Source organism: Cheilinus undulatus, linkage group 6, assembly GCF_018320785.1.
Source record: "Cheilinus undulatus linkage group 6, ASM1832078v1, whole genome shotgun sequence".
Lineage (NCBI taxonomy): Eukaryota > Metazoa > Chordata > Actinopteri > Labriformes > Labridae > Cheilinus > Cheilinus undulatus.
This window is the reverse complement of record NC_054870.1, coordinates 13,348,141-13,362,063: the sequence shown is the minus strand read 5'-3', so window position 1 is coordinate 13,362,063 and position 13,923 is coordinate 13,348,141. Positions and strand designations below refer to the sequence as shown.

The 13,923-nt window shown below is 37.6% G+C and overlaps 1 protein-coding gene across 1 annotated transcript in view; it reads left to right on the top strand.

The window, feature by feature from the left end:
* kif20ba (kinesin family member 20Ba) overlaps nt 1-13,923 on the top strand; it is a 64,918-nt gene that overhangs the window by 15,231 nt on the left and 35,764 nt on the right. Inside the window, exons 21-30 of the mRNA XM_041790351.1 lie at nt 775-913; nt 2,274-2,396; nt 2,568-2,625; nt 2,869-2,994; nt 4,141-4,271; nt 4,703-4,858; nt 5,606-5,782; nt 9,446-9,568; nt 9,876-9,983; nt 12,965-13,174. Coding sequence (XP_041646285.1) covers nt 775-913; nt 2,274-2,396; nt 2,568-2,625; nt 2,869-2,994; nt 4,141-4,271; nt 4,703-4,858; nt 5,606-5,782; nt 9,446-9,568; nt 9,876-9,983; nt 12,965-13,174 — 1,351 coding nt within the window. The remainder of the gene's footprint in view (nt 1-774; nt 914-2,273; nt 2,397-2,567; nt 2,626-2,868; nt 2,995-4,140; nt 4,272-4,702; nt 4,859-5,605; nt 5,783-9,445; nt 9,569-9,875; nt 9,984-12,964; nt 13,175-13,923) is intronic.

Sequence of the window (13,923 nt, the reverse complement as noted above, 5' to 3'; positions counted from 1 at the left end):
ATGATGGAACATCTGGAAGATAAAGAGACTTTATGTACTTGTCTGTAATATGTAGCAGCACTAGTCACCTTACACTTGGATTAGAGATATGACTTTGTCAGCCCTAGCCATACAGGGGACGGATGCAAAATTAAAAATAGGATACCAATACTTCCAACCCTTCCCATAATAAGGCCAATCTCTGTTTCACTAACTTGTCCTCAAAACTTTCAAGTTATTTCTATTACCATCTTTTTTTTCACATTTCACAGTCTCAGAACCTCAGCAGTATCTTTCACAATCAGAAAGGGCAACTTTATTCATATATTACAGCCAAAAAGAAGGGTTAAAACACAGTGTTCACACTCACACTGTAGTTCAGAAAATCTGCTTTGCATACCTTCATTTAAACCATAATAATAAACAAGAAATGAATGGAGAAAGTAATCAATGTGGCTACTATACATGAGAGAATATGCAGGTGTAATACTGAAGTTTATTAAAATTCCTCTTTTGAGAGTTTACTCTGTGAGTTGCTCAGAAAACCAATAAACAGCAGTGAGAGCAGTCTCTCTGTGTTACATTGTCTTATTGTTCTGCACTACACTTTATTATTCTGTCATCTTGAAAAACATTTTCTATTTATCTTCCCCTTCAACTCTCCACAAGTATCTCAATACCCCAGGAGGGCTGTACGCCTCCCTGGTGTATAAAAGACTCTTACGAAGCAATAGTGTTGTTCTTGACCACAATATACCCTCCTGTCTTCTGAAAGTTTGTTGTTATCTCATCCAGACTAAAAGAAAACGCCAAGCAGGATGCAGACAAAGTCAAGAGCCTCAGCCTCGACCTTCAGAGGAAAGAGGACGACACTTCAGACCTCAGAGAGAAACTAGCAGACTACAAGAAGCAGATTCAACAGGTCCAGAAGGAGGTGTGCACATTCTTTGACAAGCTTAGCACAATCTTATCCAAAGACAAAATATCTTTAATGAGAAGATGATTCTGTTATTTACTGTCAACAAACAGATAAACAACAGTAACTTAATGTAAGTTGTACAGTACCAACATAGTTGGTTGATATGTGAGGAGGCCCTAGGAGAACAAGCATCTGTACATTGTAGTCCGCTTCACCAAAATAATGAGTGATTTTTGGTTGCTTTCTTAAGATTATTTAATGTATTTTTTTTATTTAGATAACATTGCTGGATTTTCCATGGCAATGAGTAAATTTATCAAGAGTTACATAAAACACTTCTATCACAGGAATCTCAATGTTCTTGAAAAGTCAAGATCTTGAGAAATAGCTAAAATTTACTTTTAACACAAGAAAACTGAGCAGAACATGTATAGATGCACGAAACCACAGAATTGACTGGTTATCATGGGAAACAAAGTAAAATGAAATCCTTGGATCCTTGTCCTCTTAGGGTCACCTATTTTTCTTAAAATCAGTGATTGCTCTAAAGTATTACAATTTCCATGAAAAGAATACATTTGACAGTAAACCAACTGAGACGGACATAGTCGTAAATGCCAAGAGGAGACATGGGTTATAAAAAGTTAAATTACTTTTGAACCATAAATCGTCCTGCTGCCTACCACTGTGCAGTTTTAATGACGCTGCCCTCGTTGCCCTTATGGAAGCTTTTCTAAGAGCCTGGAAATTTGGTGACTTCCCAGGGTCTTTGAAGACTAAATTCACACCAGTAACCTCTATACTGAACGTCTTTTTCTCCATTTTATACGTTTTTCGATAGTTTCTGCCACTAACAGTTAATGCTATCCACCATATTATTTTCTTACGTGTGACAACCAGTGGCAGGCTGTTCTGTCATCACGCCATGCTTCTCCAAACTGCATGTTTTGACTTTCTAGACAGGTTGAATAGCTCACTTTATAGTCCCCAAGAGATGGAAGAATGGATTTGTGCAAAAAAGTATTTTTTATTAATGTTTACTGTGTATCACACATAGAAATCTTCAAGTTTTAATTTCTATTAATTTTTTCATTTTTCTTTATAGTCCCATCATTTTTTTAAATTCAAGTGACATTACTGCAGCACACATTCTTAAAGCCCTGGTTGTCCTGGCAAAAGGATGTTTAAATCTTGACTGTGCACCACAGCTTTTTAAGACAATAAGTGCAGGTGAGACAGAATTGTTAAAAAAATAGCTTAGGGCTCAGAGGGTTGACACACACTGCACTAATCCAACCCAGTTAACACCAGCACAGTTAAAATAAATTATGTGTAATGTTTGTTCTTGGTTTCTTAACCTTTTGTTTTTCTATAGATATCAACCATGAGAGAAGAGGAAAAGGTTTTGAGGCAGAAACTGGCTGACGTGGAGAAAGTCAAGAAGCAGCTTCAGATGGACCTCGCCAACAGAGACAGAGCCATCCAGCAGCTCAAAGTGGTAAAAGAGTCTTAAATCTTTACCAGATTAAATATCTGTTTGCTTTAGTGCTATTTGCCACACTGGCACAGCACACTTTTCCTGTTGATATCTGGACAGATTTACTTTTACCTCTTAGTGATACATTGATGTGTTTTAATTATGGCCTCGTCTCTGCTTTTTCTCTTCAAGGAAAAATCTGACACCAAGTCTGACAAGACGCAGCAGCTTTACCAGAACGCCTGTAAAGGTATAGAGAAGTGTTTTTGTCTTCCTAAAGGAAAGCCGTTTTTTCTTGTTTGTGGGAAGAGTTGACCTTTGACTTAGTTATTGAATTTCAGTGAAAAGAATTCATCCCTCAGGGATCCGCATATTTTAAAATAGTCTGCTGCTGTGTGGAAGCCTTCAGGGCATTCTTTTTTTTAACCTCGACTTTCCTGTGCAAGTAGCTGGATCTCTGTGTTATTGACAAAATTATTATTATTATTTTAAGACCTTGAAGCCAAAGAGCGTGTGATGGAGGACATGCGTTTGGCTCTGACGGAGCAGGAGGAGACACAGGAGCAGATGGAGCAGGTCTTGGAGGAGAAACTTAACCTCATCCAGGAGCTCTCCAGTGGTAAGACAGGATAAAAAGAGCATGGAAAACAAGTATTTGGATGAAATGAAGTTTATGGAAAGCTTGGATATATCCTTTCTTTATTGCAAACTTAAGAGGGTTTGTAAATTACATGTATAAAATGTGAGTTCCCCCAAACATTTCAGGTGGGAATACATCAGTCGTGGCCATAAATCAAGTGTTTGATTACTAAAAAACAAAAAGAAATGTGGGTGAAATATGGTGTATAAGGAGCAGATGCAACAAAATACTATAAGTTAATCTTCTTCCCTTCTTGAAACGTATCGTTGAAGCCGTAAAAAAAAAACAAAATGTGAATATTTATATTATTTTGAAATAAAAAGAAGTCTTTTCCCTTAAAGCAGTACCTTTCGAGAGGCACAGTTTCAATTTGAAACAGCTGGCTAAATCTTTTCTGAAGACTGAAAAACAGGGAGTAATGCAGTAATGGTAGCGGTAATGCTAGTAATGCAAGGGGACATATTACTTGTAGGCAAGATTTCCTTTACTGTATGGCATTTTTGTCTACAAATATTTGCATTTCCTTATCCAAAACGACATTAGAGTAGTGTTGCTGACTGTTTGAGTCTCAGTCTGAGCCAAAAAAAGGAACAAATTTCTGTGTGGTTTACCTACAATAAAGGGGAATAAAATTAGTGGATATGATGACAAAAAAAAGATTTGGGTTAACTTTTTCAGGTCTGTCATGAAGAGGAGATTACTGTTTTTAAAATAAATTTTTACATGTCTGATGTCTTCCAGATATTGTAGGAATCTAAATGCTGATTGTTTTTTATAACATAGCGTCAAGCAGATTTTTGGCTCAAGTTTAAATGTTTGATTTATTGTTAGCTGCACCTTATGCAGATATCTGTTTACAGAGACAAGTCATAAGAAAACTGCTGATAGGAGCTGGTTTGTCATTAGAGGAGGTAAAGAAAGACAAGGATTGGTCCTAGGATAGAACCCTGTGGGACTCCACATGAAAGTGGGCAGAGAAGGAAGTAGAGTCTCTCAGCCTGATCTGAAAAAATCTACTTAAGAAAACAGGACCTGAGCCAATTTTTGAAGTCATAATTTTGAGTTTTTATTCTACTTTACTTTCAATGTAATTCTGAGTTTTAATCTTCCTTTTTTGAATTTCAGAGGTGCAGAAGTTGAAAGGGATGTTGTTGCAGCAGAACAGTGGAAACAGTGCACACCATCAAATGGACAGCCCATCAGATGAAGTCAAGCAGGCAAAACAAGAAGCTGCTCAAGCCCAGGAAAGCTTAAAGGTAAAAAATGGAAGTAGTTTTGAAATGCATTACATGTTTTGAATAGGAACACAATGTAAATCTGACAAACATCATCTGGTTACTTTCAAATATAGAAACAGTAAATGCAAATGAATACATTTATAATCCAAGCATGAAATCAGAGCTTAGTCAGTGTTGATTAGCCTGCTTCTCCTGTAAAGACACTCGCTTCAAAAGACATTTAAAAATTCAAGTGTTTTTATAAACATGATCATGAATGAACATGACACAGAGTTTTTTTTCATGTGCTCTAGTTCTTTAAATGAGGACTGATGCCTATTTTTAGATCTCAGTATCTTGTCCTGTGTACTTGACTTTGGAGTTTTTCAGTGTATTTTTTCCCATAATTATCTGATATTTAAAAAGACATAGTCTATGGTAAAAAAAATATATAAACATTTTGTTTACAGCTTTGTACAGAGAAACACCAAGGTGAACGCAAAAAGTGGCTGGAGGAGAAGCTGTCCCTGATCGGTCAGGCTAAGGAAGCGGAGGAAAAAAGAAACCAGGATATGAGAAAATTTGTCGAAGACAGAGAACGATACACTCGCCAGCAGAGACAGTTGGTAAGAAGAAGAGGATGCAAACTTGGACGAAATAATAAGGTCTTTGCAGCTTGATGTCCATCAGCAAAGAACTCCAGATGGGGGCAGGAAGCGATTTCGGCATAGAGAAGTGCTATCAAAATCCCAAGGTTTCGTGCTGTGCTTTTTAGTGATCCGGTTTATATGGCTCAGTTTAATAATAAGAGCTGGTCTTTTTGCTAGCAGTTGTTCCTTTGTTGGCAGTTCTGCTTTTGAAATGTGCATCATATATAACAAGGTTTATTTTGATTCATAGTATAATAATGCTTCAATTAAAAGCAATTTCATGACACACGGAGGGTGAAAAGCTGTTGAAGAGGCATAGCTAGACTCAAGAGCCTTGTGTCCCTTCATCTGGCTAGAGGTACTCTATAGTAGGAGGTCTGCCTTCAGTAAAATGTGATAGCGATTGCCTCTGAGCCAGGTAAATCAGTTAACCAATGAGAAAAACATTTTTTTTCTTTTAGATTTATAGGGATCATACGCAAAGTATGTAGAAATTTCCTGATGATAAAAGCAACACGCAAGTACTTTTAGAGCTTTACACACTAACTTTCATCAATTACCATTGATTTCTTTCAGTTGTTTTTACACTTCCTGCCTCTGTCTGACATTCGGACCTGATTGGGATCACATGGCTACAATCCATGTATTGCTAGAACAAGTTGTATCTTTTCAATCTTTTTTTTCTAATGATGTTTTTTGTATGTGCATTACCCACCTTGTCAGGAGTGCCTGACGTCTCAGCTCACTGAGAAGGACGAGACCATGGAGAAGTGGAGGAAGGAGAGAGACACTCTGGTAGCAGCCTTGGAGGTTCAGCTGCAGAAACTTCTCTCCAGCCAAGCAGAGAAGGACAAACTCATTCAGCAGTTGAGACAAAATGACTCACAGCCACCACAAGAGGTCAGTATGACACAGAGAAGATAACAGTCTCTATCTTTAGTGTGTGGTCCCTGTCTCTGTCAGAAACTGTTCACATCAATGAGGCTGAGCATGAGGAATCAAGTAATACATCCTAAACTGCTTAGAAAACGTGGAGGAAAAGAGGAATAAAGGTGGCATAAGGCAAACTTAGTATATTTTTGAAAATAAATCTAAAAGGTAAAAAAAAAAACACATTTGCTGATTTTATTTTGGTCTCACATTTCCCAGATTAAAAATGACGGGACTGAAATATAATTATTCAAAATTAAACAAATAAAATGTAGCTGCTCCCTGTTTGAAACGTCCTTGACGGTTCCACCTTTGAATTGTGTACAAAGAGAGATGTTTGAGCAATTGGTTCCCAATCATCTGTCAGGGCAAATGCCTGCAGCGACACTATTGATCTGGGTTACCTGGAGGAAAAACTATACAGAGAGTTTGAACCTGTAGAGAGCACAGACTGCATCCACAGTTGTAAGGTCCATTCGATACAGTGTTGTGTTACCCTTTAGAAAATATTTATTGGAAGAACCAAACCTCAGCTACAAATGAGCTTGAAATACTATGTACAACATTTCAGGAGGACATAACAGAACAGTAAGATTTTAAAATAAAACTAATTAAATGATAGAACTTTACTTCCATACCAGACTCAGAATTTGTTGTCCTTATGCATTTGAATGTTAGACATGAAGCTTTCTCTTTCCATTCATTACTTATCCATCTGTTCAGTGCAATGCCAAACTCCTAAATCAGCCTACATGGCTTCCCTGATTGCATTTCAAATGCATTTTAATCAGAAGCTTCAGCTGTTGTAAGGGGGTATTTAATTTTTCAGCAAACTACTTGCTTTGGCGAAAAATTTAAACTTTCACCTTACATCACTGTCATGTTAAACTATATCATGAAACCACTTTAAAAATGTTATTCAGTCAGCCATTGTCAGCTCTGCCAGCTGTTCTCGACCTGCTTTATGAAGATTTTTTTCCAGTTTGGATCACAAATGAATGTTTTGGAGAAGATGACACATCTGAAAAAGGGGACTTATGTGAAAACACATAATAACAATCAGTTGTGAGTTCCTGTTGCTCAGTTATACCACCTTCTAAATGTTTGAATATTTTAATGTGAAAGTGTTTAAGTCCACTTTTTCATGGTTTTAATCACTTGGTCCTTTTTGCTTTGGAGAAGAGGAGACCTATGAGAATAATTTGGCTCCCAATAAAAACCCTGTGAATGATGCACACTGGGGGGTAATTTTGAGACTCGGTTTGTTAATTTTACAGCTTGCCAAGCTGTTGCTCTCTGAACAATGAAGCAGCTGAAACTAGAAAGAGCTGAGATTTCACTGACTCAATAAAAGCTGATGTGGACTTTACAGTGCCTATATAAAGTATTCACCCCCTTGGATGTTATACCCTTTTATTGATTTTATTGATTTTGAATCAGTCATGATCAATATAATTAGGGTGTTTGACAAAAAAATGCAAAAAACATCTTTAATGTCAAAGTTTAAAACAGATTTCTCCAAAGTAATGTCAATTAAATAAAAATATTTGATGTAAAAACAGTGCCTGCATAAATATTCAGCCCCTTCAAGTTTGTATTTAGTAGATGCACCTTTAGCCACAATCACAGCACTGAGTCTGTGTGGATAGGTCTCAGTCATGCTTGCACATCTGGACAATGTATTTTCCTTCCGTTCTTCGTTGCAAAACTGCTCAAGCTCTGTCAGGTTGCATGGGAATCGGCTGTGAACAGCCCTTTTCAAGTCCAGCCACAAGCGCCCCATTGGATTGAGGTCTGGGCTATGACTTGCCCTCTCCAGGACTTTCACTTTGTTGTCTTTAAACCATTTCTGTGTAGCTTTCTTTGTATTCTCAGGTCATTTTATTGCTGGGATATAAATCTTCTCCCAAGTTTTAGTTCTCTTGCAGAGTGAATAAGATTGTTCTCCAGGAATTTCCACAATTTTGCAGCATTCATTTGACCCTCTGCTTTTACAAGCCTTCCAGGCCAGCTGCTGAAAAGCATCCCTACAACATGATGCTGCCACCTCTGTGCTTCACAGTGGGGATGGTGCGTTTGTGGTGGTATGAGGTATCTGGGATTTGCCAAACATAATGTTCTGTCCGTTGGCCAAAAAGCACCATTTTGTTTTCACCAGACCAAAGAACTTTCTTCCACTTGACCGTGGAGTCTCACACATGACTTCTGGCAAACTATGGTCAAGATTTAATGCGAGTTTTCTTCAACATTGGCTTTCTCTTTTCCACTCTCTTTTCCACATAAAGCTTTGATTGGTGGAGAACATGGGTAACCGTTGTTACAGAGTCTCTCCCATCTCAGCTGCTGAAGCTTGTAACTCCTTCAGAGCAGTCATAGATGTCTTGGTGGCCTATGTCACTAGACTCCTCCTTGCACGGTCACTCAGTTTGTAAGGAGGGCCTGATCTAGGCAGATTTACACATGTGCCATATTCCTTCGATTTCTTGATGATGGATTTATCTGAACTCTGGGGATTTTCAGTGCCTTGGCTTTTATTTTGTATCTATCCCCTGACTTATACTTTTAAGTAACATTTTCTCTGAATTGCTCCAAGTGTTCTTTTGTCTTAATGGTGTAATGGTAGCCAGTAATACTGATAAACCAGTGACTGGACCTTCCAGACATGGGTGTCTTTATCCTACAATCACTTGAGTCACATTCACTGAACTCAGGAGATCCCCATTTCACTAATCTTAAGACTGGCTGGACCTGTGTTGAATAAGGTTAGTCACTTTAAAGAGAGTGGGTAGTTATGAAGTCACTTATTTTATCTTGCATATTTTTTTGTTCAGTTGATATTACTTGGTAGAAATCTGTTTTCACTTTGATCTTTTTTTTTTATTTTTATTTTTATTTTTTTTTGACAACAAGCCAAATGATCCTGACCATGATTGATTTATAAAATCAATAAAGGGTAAAACACAATGAGGTGCAGACTTTTTTTTCTAATCACTGTATCTTCTGATGTTCTGAATGGCTATTTTCTTGGGGAAATGTAATTTAACAGGACACAGTGGAGAGATTCTCCTTTTTAGTCTTCTTAAGATTTGAAGCACTTTTTCTTTTTAACAGGCTTGGTCATGAACAGCACATCATTACTCGGTCGCTCACCCCAGAAGGTTTATTTGGTTGATAGAACATCACCACTTCAATTAAAAAGCATGTTTGTGCAAAATGAGGTGTTTTATATGTTAAAGGGCTCAGCTAGTGTCTTAGTTCAGTACAAAACTCCTCTAGACTCTTGTGTCTTTCCATCTCTCTCTCTATATATGTATACAATATATAAGTTTAAGTGCTCTGTGGTTGAACTGTTTCTTGCTGAATGTGAACTTTACTTTTTACCATAAATAGTAACATCAGCTTTGTGTAGGAACTGGATATTGATTTAAGTATGTTTTCATAACCAGTCGAAGTGTTTTATAATAACCAGCTCCTTTTATTTTACTTGAAAAAAAACTATTTTCTTAAAGATAGTTTGAGGTTCCATGTGAGTTTTGGCACTTAAAGACTAACATGTCTTATCTTTTTTCTGTCTTGCCTGAAAACTCTGGATAATTTTTGTGTCAACAGCTTCAGTGTCTGTTAACTTTACAGAATGGTGATGGTGGCAAAGAGCTGACAAAGCTGCAGGCTGCTCTTTCTGAGAAGGAGGCAGAGATCCTACAACTGAATGAAGAGCTCAACAACCTGAGGGCCAAACAGGACACACCCACACAGGTCAGTCTTTAAGAAAAATACACCACCCAAATACAATCTCTCAAGTAACAAATAACTGGTGCTGATTGATGATGGATTTGACAGCAGCTCTTTGATAGAAACTGTGATCTCCAGAAACAGAGGAGGAACTTTACTCTGCATATCATACAGTTCTTCGTATCTGTATGGAGCAGAGCACCTAGAATTAAAAGAACATTTAAATGTATGCAGTGTAAAAGACATGAATTATTCACTGATATTGCTTTACATTTTTTAGATGCCAAATTTGTCATGATGTATATATTTTTTTAACTTCTGCCTGTGACAGGGTAAAGGCAATGAGCACCCTCCATCACTGGTTGGAAAACCAGAAGGTGAAACACTAAACAGAAAGTCAGGAGGAAGGAGGGATACAAGAGCATCAGTCAGCAGTCAGGTAAGGCCATGAGATTTAGTCAACATTAAAACTTGAGGTCAGAAACATTTTAAGGGTTTTTTAGATGAATATTAAACACAAAGATAACCTAAAGTGATAGGTACTATATTAAATGCTTGAAAATATCTTTCTATTTTGGAGCAAGTTTGCATTTGTGGTACCACAACATTTTGACAGTATAGCAAAAAAATAAACTTGAGTAGAAACACATAGGGATGATCAAGGTGATATCACACTGTTGTGTTTTTTAAATTTCATGATATGCTTCACTTTCACTGCTATGTAGAAAAATAACATTGTAATGATGCTTTAAGTTTTTCAGAGAAGGTGGTTGACCTTGTTATGGACTGAAAATCATCACTGTGAATATTGTGTGAGATACCACTGTAAGCTAGTAACTAGTCACCAGGAAGCATGAAAAAATTATATACAGACGACATTAAACAACACTTAACTTTCTAAATCAGACTTGTTAAAGTAGTCTCTGCACTTTCTTACAAAGGTTCACAGAGCCTGCAACTTAACCATTTCCTCCTGAATGCCTTGTTTATTTGTTTGTTTTTTAACCTTGCACACAGCTATTTGGGGTCCTTATTTACTGTTTACACATACATGTGCCATGAATGCCTTGTGTCAGTAATGTGTCAACATACGCTGTACCTTTCCTTTTTAGTATGGGCATTACCTTCAAATGTGACCCTTTATGTAGTCAGTAAATAAATTGGCCTAAGCGGGAAACAATAACAAACTTAGAACAGCAGATGTCAGCACTTTAAGATCACTCTAGCACTGTCACTTTGTCTGCTATTTACTGCATGTTAACTTGCAAATCGGATGGATTTGCCAGAATCCATGTCTTTGATCAGCAAAGCTCCACTCTGCACCGTTTGTGCTTTGGGTCTGGCCAGTCAGTGTTGTTTGAGGAGGACGAGGTGATGGCTATGGGCGGGGTTATACTGAAAGCTTTTAGTAATGGCTGCCACCACTGTAGCGAGTAGCTCAGATGTAGCTATGGTAGTTTTTGTGGTGCAGTTTTATCAAAACTGCACCACCTTTCTTAATGAAACAAAAAGGAAAGAATAGTACTAAAGATTTTTCATTATGGAAAAGGTGTTTCCACTCTTCTGCTGAGCTGCTTCAGCATAAGTTTGCAAGAGTTACAATGAAGGGTGTTGTTGTTACTGTTTGAGTCAGTATGTACAATGGCTGCTAGTGAAGCAATTAGCTTGGATGTAGGCACAGCAGCAGTTTTATCAAGTTTAGACCAAGTGTCTTTATGAAGACATGAGCAAAGAGCCACACTGAAAGCTTTCCATGATGGAAAAGACATTTTTTTCTCTCCTAACCTGCTTCAGCATGAGTTTGCAAATGTTTTGGGTTAGGTTAAGTTGCACTGTAAGTCAGTGTGTACAATAGCTGCTACTGCTGAAGTGATAAGCTCAGACGTGGCTGTAGGGAAGCATCAGTTTTATCGGAATTGTGCTACATTTCTTCATTAAAACAGGAGTAAAGAGCTACACTGTAAGCCTCTCTTGATATGTTTGCTCTTCACTGGCCTTGGCGTAAGTTTAAGTCACATCATGTTCCAATGTTCATTAACTACAGCAGCGTTTGTGACGGGGCTGCGCATGTGTACAACCTCATTTTGTTTTGTTGTTCTGATCCACCCATAATGAATGTTGCAGACAGAAAGTTTGTTCAATCACCTGGCGAAAAATGGTTTGTATGAGAGTTTTGAGAGTATGAGAGTATATATGACAGCCTATGGTGTGTCAGGTTAATGTCATGTATCCTGTGACCTATAAACATATAAAAATATGTAGGACATGTAAGATTTTATAAGGTTAAATTGGTGAAATAAAGATGAGAGGAACTGTGATTTCTACCCAAAAGTGTTGTGTGGGTGTGCAGTGCCTGATGGTATGAAAATATGTCTTGAGTGTTTTGGGAACAGTGTGTTCACAACCCATTTTAAACATCCTGTGCCCTGTGAAGTGAACCCTTATATTGTATTAGCTGAATGTTGCGATTGTTACTAGTACAATAGAGGATTTTACAAGTTTTGCTGTAGTCAGCATTGAGAAAAATAGCTAGGTGTTGTTCTCGTTTTATTAAAGGTAAGTATAGCGTTTAATCTGAATGGGCTATGTTTTTTTAAATTTGGGATGATATTTTCTTGGTACGTTTGATTTTAATTAACTGGAGATTTTAATTATCTTTAAAGCTGAGGCGGGTAATAATAATGATAATAATAATAATAATAATAATAATAATAATAATAATACATTTTATTTGTGGGCACCTTTCTGACACTCAAGGTCACCTTACATACAACAGAGCAAAACAATAAGATAATAATAATTGCATAAGAGACTAAAAACAAACAACTAGACATGATATAAAAAAGACACATTAAGATTAAGGATACATTAATAGACATGGATCAGGTGGGGTAGGCAAGGTGAAAGAGGTGAGTTTTGAGCCGGGTTTTGAATATGGTAAATCAGTATTGGCGCATGTTATGTTGAATTATGTTTTCAGGGCAGATTTAAGCTAAAGGTAATCAAGAAAGCTCTCCCAATGGTGAACTTTTCACTAAGTCAGTAAATGGCAGCTGGTGTTGTTACTAAAAATATGTCTCAAGTAAGCAATGTCCTTTTGGATCATAAGTGAAGGTTAATTGTTTTTTTATGTTGATGAAAGTCTCGGTTCGTCCAAATGTGGGTGTACTCTGATGGGTTAAGAGTAGAGTCTGTAATTTTGCAGAAGGAACAAGACATTTTTAGAGGTTAACCCCTGTGATGAATGGGCAGTATAACTTTGCCACCTGTACCTTTTTGTATTATCTTGCTCAGCAACATTTTCATAGGTGTGCATACTCTGGCTGCAGTGTCTGTTGACCTCTAGAGATTGTCGACACTGCCTGCATGTTCTCTGACGTGACCTGTAACATGACCCTTTACTCATGTGTGTTCCCGCAGAGTTCAGCTGGCTTTCCATCAGTCCTAGAATCCTCTGAAATTTCCACTGAGAATGGCAGGACAAGCCGCTTCCCCCGGCCAGAGCTGGAGATCTCTTTCAGCCCTCTTCAGCCAAACCGTATGGCTCTTCGACGCCAAGGAGAGGAGAACGCTGTCACTGTCAAAATCACCCGCTCAGCTCGTAAGAGGAAGAGTGGCGAGATGGAGAGGGTAAGAACTAATCACACAAAAAAACAATTTGGCATCAACTTTCAACAGAAACAGGAACTAAGATAAATATTTGATGTCTTTAAAGTTTGGATGGTCTTTTAGCCTTGTGTGGATACTTTTCCTACCATACATGTCCAACTATAAAAAATGGTGCACATGAAATATCCAGTGTTCACCTCGAGGTGTCCTAAAAAATAAATCCTCCCTTGAGATCTAAAAACAACTGCTGAGCAACAGAAGCCCCAGACATTGGCCTTTTCAGTCTTTTTCAGAGATGAAAGTTCATTTTTCACATAAGGTCTGTGAGGGGAAATGTCAGCATGAAACCTTTCCCTCAGCAACCATCAATCCTGCAGAAGTAGTGTATGATTGTCTCTACTGTTGCCTCTGAGAATGAAGGAGCTGTTGTTCAGTAGCTGTTGTACATTTGGCTGTCTAAGACCATCATATGGCAAACTCCAGTGGTCTTGTCTTTTAAGACTTTATTTCCCTATATAATAGAGGAAGTCTTTTAATTAGGGATGTTTCTAGTTGGCTAATTTCCTTGTCAGTTACTTAAGATACACAGATACTTAAATTAAGAGCAAGTGACTTGTCTACGTGTAAGAAATCACTCAAAAAACATCTAAATTTAGCTGCTGACAATTTTTAAAATAATCATTAGGTTAACTTTGTTAAATTTGTTTTCAGTGTGGCTAGCAGTTGCTGTCATCCCTCACCCACAGTTTTCTTAGCAGGTTCACATTCCC